The 12,309-nt window shown below is 42.1% G+C and overlaps 1 protein-coding gene across 2 annotated transcripts in view; it reads right to left on the bottom strand.

Moving 5' to 3' along the window:
• Window positions 1-7,505: 7,505 nt before the first annotated feature.
• CENPF (centromere protein F) overlaps window positions 7,506-12,309 on the bottom strand; it is a 58,615-nt gene continuing 53,811 nt past the window's right edge. For both annotated transcript variants that reach the window (XM_090048984.1, XM_090048994.1), the window contains one exon: window positions 7,506-11,415. In XM_090048984.1, coding sequence (XP_089905110.1) covers window positions 11,209-11,415 — 207 coding nt within the window. In that variant the 3' untranslated portion in view covers window positions 7,506-11,208. The remainder of the gene's footprint in view (window positions 11,416-12,309) is intronic.

The raw sequence follows: 12,309 nt of genomic DNA on the forward strand, positions 1-12,309 counted from the left end.
GCCACTACTACAAGATGTGGCTGGTTTGCCAGGTATCAGAGGCTGAAAGACCACCAGTGGCCCCCATGGTGGCAATGCCCATTATAGAGAAACTCTTTAAGAGAATCACCCTCAACATAGCATATCCATTCCTGAAAAACAGTATGAGGTATCAATATACATTAGTGATTATGGACTATGCAACTAGAGTCCCTGAGGCCATACCACTCCGATTGGTCATGGCATCAAAAATCACAGCAGGACTGGCTCAAGTGGGTAATCAGGGTGGGGATACCCAAGGAAATCCTCACCAACCAATGTATTTTTTTCATGGCTCCGGTGGTGAAAAGAATGAAATATCTGAGGACCTCAATGTACCACTCACAAGCAGATGGTATGGTCAAGCATTTTAACCACACACTGAAATCTATGTTGACAAGGTATATACAAGGGGATCCAAGAAGGCGGGGCCAGCTGCTGACACCATTAATGTTTACCATCAGGAAGGCACCCCAGGCCTCCACAGGCTGGTCACCATTCGAGTTAGTGTATGGTTACCAGCCACAAGGATTGCTTAACATCATAAGAGAAAGATGAGAGCAGCAGCAACTGGGAGGGGCTGGACCAGAACCACCCGTTGCTAGCCAAGTGGCAGGGGCCATGTGAAGTAGTGTGCCGTGTAGGTCCAGTGGACTATGAAATGTTAAGCCCTAGTAACTGACATAAAAAGCAAATTTACAACATCAATCTGCTTTAGAAATGGTAGGAGTGTAATGGATACTTAGTGGCACCCTACCCTGAGAAGTTGGAATTAGGGCCCCCTCCAGAAGAGGTTGAGTCACAGGAGAAGCCAGCCTTCTGGGGTCAACTGACCGGGGAGCTGACACACCAGCTCTGAGAACTGGTTACTGAGTACCGAGAGGTATTCTGCGACAAACCTGGGAGAGCCAAAGGTGTGACACATGGACTAATTACACCTGAGGGGTGCTTGATCTGTGAAATGTAGAGATGGATCCTGTAACACCTATGTGGGGCCATGAAACAAAAAATAGAGGAGATGCTAAAAAAGAGGATCAAACACAAAAATCAAGGCAGTGGCAAAGTCTGCTCATGATAGTACTGAAGAAGGACAGGGCCTTACATCTTTACATAGATTTCCAGAAATTTAATGCAGTGGCAAAGTTTGATGCATTCCTGATGCCAGGCATCAAAGAAATGCTTAAAAAAGACTGGCCAGCCTAAGTGGAGACACCTTGAATATAATAAAGGGGTACTGGCAGATCCCCATGGCTGTTGAGGACCAAGAAAAGACAGTCTTCAGCATGCCATGGGGCGTGTTTGAGTTCTACCACATTCCGTTTGGCTTACGTGATGTGGCAGGCACCTTTCAGTGCCTGATGGATCACAGGGGCACTGCACCAGGAGTGCATGTTGGCATACAATGACAACATAAATCATCTCAGAAACTTGGGAACAGCATGTAGAGGTGTTATGAAGAGTCCTCCCAGGAGTTGTATAAAATGGAGCTGACAGTAAACCCAGGGAAATGCATGCTGGCACAACGAATGAAAGGGACCTGGGGGTAAAAAACTGGCCACAGTATGAACATGAGCTGGCAGTGTGACGTTGTAGCCAATAGGGCCAACAATACCTTGGCATGCATCAGTTGATGCATCTCCAGCAAGACTAAAGAAATGATTCTCCTGCTTTACTCAGCATTGGTGAGACCACAGCTGGAGTACTGTGTCCAGTTCTGGGCGCTGCACTTTAACAAGGACGTGGTAAAGCTTGAGAGAGTCCAAACAAGAGCCACCCATATGATCAGGGACTTGCACAGCAAGCTGTATGGGGAAAGGCCAAGGGATCTGGGACTCTTCAGCCTGAAAAAGGGAAGACTGAGGGGGGACTTTGTAGCAGCTTACCGCTACATCAGAGGCGTACATCAAGGTCTCAGTGAACAACTGTTCACCAGGGCACTCTTGAGAAAAACTAGGAGTAATGGTCACAAACCCCTGGAAGACTGTTTCAGGCTCAACATTAGGAAAAACTTCTTCACAGTCAGGGTGTCCAGACTGTGGAATAAGCTCCCTCCAGAGATGGTGCAATCACCTACCCTGGAAATCTTCAAGAGGATACTGGACAGGCACCTTGCTGGGGTCACCGGACCCCAGTTGTCTTTCCTGCTTGGTGCAGAGGGTTGGACATGATGATCTTCTGAGGTCCCTTCCAGCTTTACAATCTATGAAGAGACAGCATCTGAGTTTCCAGGGGGGCCAGGGGCAGATATGCCCTCTAGCTGATGAAGTAAGGGCATTAAGTTCATATGAGAAACCAAACACAAAGAAACAGATTCACAAACTACTACTTCAAGTTCATCCCTCACTTTTCAGTGTTAGCAGCACCTCTCAGGGACTTAACCAAAGCCAGTCAGCCAAAGTCTAATGGTTGCCCAGAGCACAAAGAGCCTTGAAAAAAGTCAAGCAGGCTTTGTGCCTCAGCTCAGTATTGTATACACCTGATTTTAACAAGCCTTTTATCTTACAGAAAATCATGTTGGGAACAGCAATAGGGGCAGTACTAACCCAGGAAAAGGAGCACAAGGAACAGCCCATAGACTACGGTAGTCTTAAGTTACTTGACCACAAACACAAGTATTCCACCACTGAGTGAAAGTTCTTAGCCATACAATAGGTGGTGGAGTTACTTCACTATTGCCTATTAGAGTACTCATTCGCATTGGTGACTTACCACACCATGCTGATGTGGCTGCAGTCAGCCAAGACCAACAGTACACATATTATGCGGTGGGCTCTTGCATTATAGCCATTCCATTTTACAGTGCACCACTGTCCTGGGAAGAATGTAGTGGCTGACTTCCTGTCACACACGCATGAAGAGGAGGAGGTGCCAAGAGACTTTGTGTATCCCATACCCTGAAGTAATGGCACAGGGCTCAGGACAAGTCTGCAAGACAAGAGCAAATCAAACAAGAGATGTAGGTATGTGACAGGGTCCCATCTGAGCCACTGACTTACCAGATGGCTGGTAGACAGCCTGAGCCCAGGAAAAAGAAAAAGCGTATGGCCCAAATTCAGGGGATGCATGCCCAGCTGTTTCAGATCAGCCTGGGCTCATGTGTCCGTGTTGCAATCTGACCGGCTAGTGTCACTCCAGTCAGAAAAAGCCTTCTGATTGACCCAAAGCCCAGAGGAGCAGGGATCAAGGACAAGCTGAAGAAAACAGAGCCCATGTGTTTCCCAGCCATTGGAGAGAACCTCAACGTCATTGGACCACAGCCCACACCAGAACACACATGCAAAGCAGTGCAGGGCGGGCAGGGAAGGGAAGGGAGCAGGAGGCGTGGTGAATCTGGGCAAGTGAACAGCCAGAAGAACTGTACAAAGCCAGCTGGCCAACACTGAGTGACAAGCAGAGAAAACCGTGGGCCAGGAGCACTCCAGAGAGCAAGGAGCCAGAGGGGGAGGCCCACACCGGGTCACCTTAGGCCAATCCAAGCAGTGTAGCACCAGCAGGTGCAGATGGCTCAGACAAGGGCAGTTAGAAATGGTGCCCCAAAGCACCCTGGACTAAGTCCCTTACCCCAATAGTGGGGCTCAGTTAATGCCAAGGCATCAGTGCCCTGCCTAGCCAAGTAGTCCAAATAATTTAAGTTCAGTTACCTTTTCTGTTATAATCCTTTGAATCAAAGTTCAGGCGCTGTCCTGAGCACTGAAGCCTACAAAAAGAAGAACCTAGCAGAGACCAAACTGATCATCAAGGTCCAAAAGCAACACCTGAGTGGGAAGAGGAGGGGTGTAGGGAAGGAGGAGCCCCACAGAAGACCAGTGCAGAGCTGACCACAGTAAGACCACTGATGGCCACAGGTACCACCTCCATAACTAACCATCCATCTTATAGAAAAAGGCATTCATGGCAGGTGAGAAGAGGGAGGTACGTTGAAACCAGGTGAACAGGGCACACATAGCAGCTTCTCTGGGTGCGTACCTGTCACTTACGCATTCCACAAGGGACCTATCTACACTTTGGTCTTCCTCTTTGCACATGCCTGTGGAATCCCTTTTAATTGCCTTTTTCAAAATAATAATGTTTTCAAGGGGCTTTGCTAGTTGCATTTCAAATTGTACCTTGGCCTTTGTGCCTAAGGTGATGCTTTATCATTACAACGAATGTAAACTATCAATCAAGTTCTTTTGTCAGCATCACCAGAAAGCCTTACATTAGCTCAAGTGAACCCTCCACAGAGGAGTTGAAAGCCTTATTGTACATTTCAAGGTAGGATAAGTTGGCACTTATGAATAGAGTTAGAATAGTTTCAGGGTAAAGGTAGTCATAGTAGCCTCAACAAAGAAGAGAAAGAATCTTTGTGAAGCCACTAATAAGGCCAAAATCAATACAGATGTTGTAAAGAAGAAATGGAATGGAACCTATGCTACAAGGTAATTATACTTTTTCCAAGTAGCACAGGCAGCTTGTGTGTATGGCACGCAGCAGATCAGAAAGTGGACAAGCAGCAGTGGCAGATAGAGCAGGAAGCAGAACAGCAGATGGGGCAGAGGAAGGGGCTTCAAGAGGCCGTTGGGGAGGGTGCAGAACTAAGTTGTGGCAGACCTGCCTACAGCTGGAGGCCCACTGGCATATAGCATGTTTATTGTGTTCAAGACCAAGTCTTCACTTCTAAAATGAACTAGCTTGCCATTTATAATGCAAAGAAAATCCAGGTCTGCACATGTGTTCTCTACTTACAGTGGTAGTAGAAAAAGACTAAGGAAAGAGACTATAGAATTATATTTCAATAATATGTGGGACTGCCCAGAGGGGAGTGCCACACACTTAATTTGGTATTCAGTTTTTCTTCTTAAGGTCTTACACAGTTGTATGCAAGCAACCCAAGAGCAGACAGAGTGCAACAGAAAAAAAAAATCAGCAAACTGGACAGTGTAAGATGTTTCTTCCCTTCTCACTTCCCCATACCCACAAAAAAAAAAATCATACTGGATTATATATTCTTCTAAATAATGTGACGTATAGTCAGCAAGGCAGTGCTGTACCTGTGTAGCTACAGCACAGTGGCACTTTGCATCCTCTGAACATTGGCACTTGAAGTAGCATAGGATGATGTTTAAGAAAATAATAATATGTCCAACTAATATTTTATTTACTTGAATGTAAAATAATCCTGATTATAAAATGATTAGATTCTATATATGGAAAAAATTATGTTTGTTATAATTATGCAGGTATACAATCTAATTATTTGAGGTTTGCCTTGATTTTTTCCCCCTCCTACATGCTACAGCAGAGAAAATCTGGGGAATTCAGGTGGCCCCCTTGTCCTCTGCCACCTCAACTTCTGCCCCACCATCTATTGTTGCATCCTGCTCTCCCTGAGCATGTGGTAGTGGGGGGCAAATTTGAAAACACTGATGGATGAATTGACATATTTGTTTTAAACTGATACAAATTTTGGCACAGGTACTCCACAAACATATTTTTAAGCAGCACTTCTGTATCCATTTATGTAGAACAAAAATTATACTTATTAGCCCAAAGCCAAAAGGTTCATGGTTTACCATATAACTCATTGGGCTAGGCTCCTGTAGAGTCAACAGCACTTAAGCAATGGTGGCCCCATTGCTCAGCATGCATATGTACTCCAGATGATACCCACAAAGGATTAATGTGCTAATTAGCCCCCCTCCATTCATATTTGGAAATGGGTGTTCTTGTCATGAGTCCTGGGATCCTCCAAAAATTTATGTGCAGGTAAGGTGCAGGACAACCTGGTCCATTTCCATTTCATGGAGGGTAAAGCCATACTAATCATGTGAGACAGGCTAAGGACAGGGGTGACAGAGGGATTTGGGGTGAACCATTTGGTGCCCCATTTGGTGATGTTTGCTGCTGAAGAAAGGGGAATCATTGGAAATGAGAAAGAAAGGCACAGGTCAGCTGTGGGAGTGAAGAGGAAGTTAGACACTAAGGGGGACTAAGCACAATGGACACTACCATGCATCTTATTCAGATTAATTATACTAACCTCTCCTTGCGGTAGGTTCCCATCAGCATATTTCTCCAATATCGGCTGTATATATTATAGTCATGCTCAGTGTTGGCTACATTTAATCAGCTTTGTGATTGGTTGCTATTACTGAGCACATGCTGCTTTTGGCAGCAGTTTAACAAGAGACAATGTATTTAATATAATTTCCTTCTATGTGACTGTAAAATGAGGAGCTTCCCCCCCATGCTGATCGGGGGAAAAACCCTTGTCTTATATTCAAGTAAATATGTTAGTTACACTGAAGCTGGGGCATGATAAATGCTGCATAAATCATAAGGTCTTTCACCAACTGTGGCAAAAAAAAAGGTACCAAATTACTGCTCAGTCTTCATAGCAAAAATATATTTCAGAAGCAGGTTGGGCTCTTTAGTCCTCATTGAGGAAACACTGAGGTTTTTTAGTACCCTACCCAATAATTTCATCTCTTTCTCTTTATGGCTGTACAAACAGTGACCAATAGCACTTGTAGATGTGTGGGAAGTCTGTTTCAATGTGCTGTAATTACCGCAGATCAGAGCAGACTTGATTAATCGAGTCTGCTGCAGCATGCTAATTAGCATGCTCCAGCAGTGTTGGTGTCTCATGTATTCAGAGAACCCACGCTTCAAAATGGTGGCATAGATGTGTTAGAAATATTATTAAAAATGCATTATCAATAGCTGTTAGCTCCCATCAATAGTGTTGTCCTCTGAATAAGCATGGCTGCCAGCCCTCCTTGTCTCCTTAAGGAGAGAGGGAAGGGGGGGTTGGAAACTGAAGGAAAAACTCCAAGAGCTCTTTGTACTAAGGTATCACTCTCTCTTTGTTCTGCAAATTTACTATCTCTTTGTTACACTAAATCACACTTTCTTTCATGGCTCCCACATTCTTAGGCTAAGATAAGAATAATTGCAATCTTAGCCTTGGAGTTAAACCCTCCATAACCTCGAGTGCTTTCTGGGCAAGCGCAATAACCTAATATATATTAAGCCTATCCGCCCCGCATACTTAAGTAGTTAATTATAATACACATGGGATGCATGATCTGACGTATTCTCATGCATGTTTGTATGAACCGGAAATGAGTTGTAAGAGTTCCTGCTTCTGTACACGTGCCAGAGGAGAGGGGATAAAAGCCTGCTAATGATTGTGCCCGGGGGCAGGGGGTTTTGATCTTTTGTCTTCTCCCTCTGACCCTATTTGCAAATATATACCTTTTGTCTCACCAACAATGTGTGCCTAAGGATTTGTTATTCAATGAGCCTCCAAAGAAACGAACCGTGATATTTACATCAGATGCTTTAACTAAAGCTCATTCAATAAGCTTTAATAAAGTATCCCTGCCACCATTCTGAAGTGTGGGATGCAAAATATATGAGACGCTGTGAATATACAAGAGGTGATCAAAAAGTTCTAAGACTTAGCCTTTATTTTAAAGAATAATATACAAACAACATTTTTATGAGCTGTCCCCTTCAAAGTAATCACTCCCAATGTTCCTGCCATTTGTCCCAACGTTCCTGCCACTTTCAGAAGCAATGCTGGAAGTCTTCAACTGTGAGTTTGAGTTCTGCTTTCACATTCTTATGGATGGTTGGAATGTCATCAAATCTCCTTCCTTTCAGCTTCATTTTGATTTTTGGGAACAGAAAAAAAAAAAAAAAAAAAAATCACATGGGGCATGGTCAGCTGAATACGGAGGGTGTGGGTTTTTTTTCAGCCAAAAATTCTTGAATGGAGACAGCAGTGTGTGAAGGAGCATTGTCTTGGTGCAGAAACCATCGACCATTTTTCCACACAGCTCACAGTGGTTTCTTTTAATTTTATCCCTCAATCGAATCAAAACCTCTTTATAAAAGGCCTGATTGATTGTTTGACCACTTGGTACAAATTCCTGATGAACAATACCCCAAACATCAAGTCTTAGAACTTTTTGATCAAACCACGTACACACTCCCAAGAGCTGCTCTAATTAAAGTAACCCCACCGCAAGCATGGCGAAGATTCAGAATAGGTCCAAAGACACCCAAGACTCACAATAGGTCTACTGAACTATTGGTAAAAACAACTATAGTTTAATCATGGCAGCATTGCTAAGAGAGGGTTCCTAATCTTTTCTGTACAATTCTGCAAAAGAAAACCAATGGAATTAAATGAACTGCAGATACCAGGGTGAGAGTTGCTCCATAAACATTTAAACTGACAAAGCAGTAGAGTCTAACATAAAAACACAGTCATGCTTAGTAATAATCCTATAGAGAACCAGCAATCAAACAAACCTTATGCATGTGCTTTTTCTTTCACCATTAGGTAAAAATGAGAAAACTATTTCAAGATCTGAAGGAAGATCTGAACAGCAGCACTAACCAACTAGACCCTTCCATCAGCTACAATGGAATAATCTCCCAATGATGCCAACACCTTTCCAGTATGCTTTTAAATTTACTGTTTTCAAGCACACTGCTCTTGCTCATTCAGAGGTGAAAGTTTTAGAGAACAAATTGGACCACATAAACCTGAACCATAATATAAATATTGGGCAAAATGAGAATTAAGAGTAAGGCCAGTTAATGCATTTTCTGTTACAGAATATGAAAGAGTTTAGTATTACCAAATTTACCCAAATCCAAGATGACCCTGAATTTCAGATAACCTCCTCCTTCCCCTCAACAATTAGATGTTACCATGTGTTTCTCTCAAAGACATATCCATTCAGAGATCACCAGTCCTTTTTACAATGCTACCAAACTGATACTTATGAATGAGTTCAACTTAATTGTGTGATTCTTTTACAATACACAATTTAAGGAAACATCCAATGTGACCCTAGGAGCTCACAAAGCAGGAAGGATACACTGACCATGCAACTGTGGTGTACAGACCACATTTAATCTAATTTAATAATCGGAGAAACAAAGCAGAGAGTGTACCAATTAATCTATCCCTTAATTTATAATTGACTTATTGCTTTAGAGTGCAACATTAAGCTGGTCCTATGCAAGGAGAATAAGATCCAGTCCTAATGTCATACATTTAAAGGACTCTTTGTTCCTTAGTTTCCCTGAACATTCCACATCAGTTCACAAAATTAAAGCAGCATTTCCGTAAGGTACATTTAAAGTACTAATGCTCAAACCATCTTGAGGGCATGGAAGCTTTGAAAACATGAAAGAGTAAAGCTGGGCCAATCTAGCAATAAAAACATAATATGTCCATTTTCCTTGATTCTACTCAGCTATTGCAACCACTAGAATGATTGGAGTTGCATTTGATATTGCAACACCCCAGTGAAGAACTGTGTAAAGTTCTGACCTGACCCCATCAGAAGGTTATAAAATAATGCTTAAATAATAACTAATACTTTAATTACAGCATATTTTCATAAAGTACAACCTAGTCACAAAAAAACAGATCAGTTACCGAAGCATTTGAAGAGTTTGTGTCACTCTGGTCATATCATCCGAGACAAAAAAGGAATGATATACAGGTTTCCCTTGCTTCATGCTGTACATACATTCCTGGAAAACAGCATATAACTCATATTTGCATAAAGGGAACCTTCTTTACAATGTAACTAATAGGGATACATTCCAAGACCTCAATTGTACTGACCCCCAGACCCATTTCTATCACTTTTACAAGTGAATGTTGATACTCAACAACAGCAGACAGTACACGCGAGCACAGGGCACTATCATAATGGGGATGGCAACTACAGAACACATGTCACAGACAGCAAGCGAGGAGCACAGATCCACACCGGAGTCTGTATTTTGGTGTGCATCACTCCCACAATGCACCGCACAAAGCAGCTGACCATGGGCTTCCACCACACCAAGTGCCTAAGAAAGAATATACCTCACATATAACAAATGTTTGATATGAAAAGAGTCATCGCATAAGAGCAAATTCGCACATACAGAACCAGCATGAAATGAGGGAAACCTGTAGTTGCTATATTTCTTTAAAAATCCACATTTGAATTACACTAGTTAATGTATTCCCCTGATATTATCAGAAAAATTCTTCAAAAGGAAAATCCTGATATTTTAGATTAAAATAATGCTCCATTTTAAAAATATAACACAGAGACAAACCTTGTACATTTCACCAGGCCCCGACTCAATAATAAAACAAAGATGCAGCAGATAACACAAGTTTGACTTGGAGTAAAAATGTATTGTTCACTTAGGTTTACACAATTACACAAGAATGCAGGGGCGTGGGGGTTCATCCTCTTTCAACTTGCAGGTGGTTAACAAATAAAGAAAAGTTACAGAAAAAACTAGAGAAAGTCTGATCCAATATGAGAACAGAAAAAGAAAGTACCTTCTATCTACATTGTACAGTTTTGTGTGTTAGGGCTCCTACTGTTAGTGTTTTGGCAGGTTTGATTATTTTAATACGTGGCCTGGAAAAGTAAACACGAACAGCATTTTTCTGGGGTAAAAAAGAGAAATCATTTCCACTCAGTTGGGCAATTAATCATTTAGATAATCAATCTGATGTGATACTTTTGTTTTGCCTAGCATTGTGTTCAGCTAGTAGGTTGGCCTCAATGAGATCCTTTCAAGTGATAAATCTGTTTTTATTTTATCTTGGGCTTTTTTGTAATGATTTTTCACAAATTCAAATGCATTTTATCATGACCTACATTAAATTTCCATTTTTACTAGAGGTGCAGTCTTGCCAAATGCAAACTGGTTTTGCAGCCATTTCACTTCATTTTCCTTTGTTCACCCACTTTTCTATTATAGCTAGAGAACCTTTTTGTTTAATAAATGCAAACAATAATCTGTTTTGAAAATGTGAAGTGGTATTTCTAAATAAAAGGAATACTGTAGGTTGTAATGTAATATACCACATATGTAATATATGGTTTGCTATTTCTTACATTAAAATTTCTATTTCCAAAAGTTTTAAAAAAATTATTTACAATCAACCAAGAATATCAGCTGGACATCTATTCTATCAGAGTATTTCTAGTAGCTTTAGTAAGTATAGCTATTAGTAAGTGTTCAAGAACACGTTCTACAAAACCAATACGTTATAAAAGAATAAACAGTCTTTTCACAAAAAAAAAAAAAAAATAGACATATGTTTAGTCACAACAAATATTTTCTGATCTTCTAAACAGGATTTTGCTCTGAAGTGATCCGAATGCAGCTTTACTGTACCCTACAGTTTTCTTCTTCATCTTTATCAGGCAAGGTTTGTTTCCGCAAAGAATATTTGTTTTTCGGCGTTTCAAGGCTCTCTATTGAACTCTCAGCAACAGCCTTCACAGATTGCTTATTTACACACAGAGGAGATCTTAAAGTAGGTTCCATTGGTAAGATGGGTGTTCCTGCTTGGCACTGCAGAGCATCATTCACCTGCAACACAAACAAAAAGGATCTTAGTGCTATACTAGTTGTTAGCAGTCCTGTCAGTAATAGGGATACCTATTCCAAGTGACTGAATATTAGTAGCAGATAGTGTGCAGGAACACAATGCATCCATGCATGATGAATTAGAGCAGTGGTTCCCAACCTTTTTAGACCACAGACTGGCAAACTGTGGACCAGCATACTGCAGACTGGTGGACTGCCAGTCTCCAGTATGCCAATCAATTCTGGACTTCCAGTCTGGCAGCCAACCGTCTTGTGGACCAGCAGCCAACCCTCTGCAGCCTATGGGTTGGGAAGCACTGAATCAGAGGGTAAAAGAAAAATGCTTTTTTTTTTCTTTTTTTTTTTAAAAAAACACTCTGACCAGAGGAAGAAGCAGCTCTGGCTTCATGAGGTGGCTACAAGCGCTACAGGGGAAGTCAGGAAGTAGCATAAGAAGTGAAAAGCAGACAGCTTCCAGGGGGAGCAGAAGGAATCACTGACCAGGAAAAACCAGCAGAGCAGACCAAATGCCTGAGTTCTCCTGGTCAAGGAGGGTACATCAAGCAGGCAGAGGTCCTGGTATTCTGACAGACTGTTTGGGAAGATCAAAAGGATCCCTGAGGATTACTGGGGAAAGTCCTGTAGAAGCCCAGAGAAAACTTTGGGGAGGGCCCCACAAAGACTGTCAATCCAGTCCTGAGAAGGCCTCAGTTTAGAGTGCTGTGGGGCTTCCTCAAACTGCACTATTCCTCGATGCCAACTGGAGACCCTAAAATGAGAATGAACTGTGGCAGGTAAAAGAGAAAGGATTTTGGGGGAACTTGCAGAAGGGATTGAGTGTGGGTACTTCCAGTGGCCAGGCAGGGTCAGGGATCCCCTACAGTCTATTACAGTCAG

This window comes from Crocodylus siamensis, chromosome 1 (genome assembly GCF_052110815.1).
Source record: "Crocodylus siamensis isolate JL-2025a chromosome 1, ASM5211081v1, whole genome shotgun sequence".
In the NCBI taxonomy this organism is placed as follows: domain Eukaryota; kingdom Metazoa; phylum Chordata; order Crocodylia; family Crocodylidae; genus Crocodylus; species Crocodylus siamensis.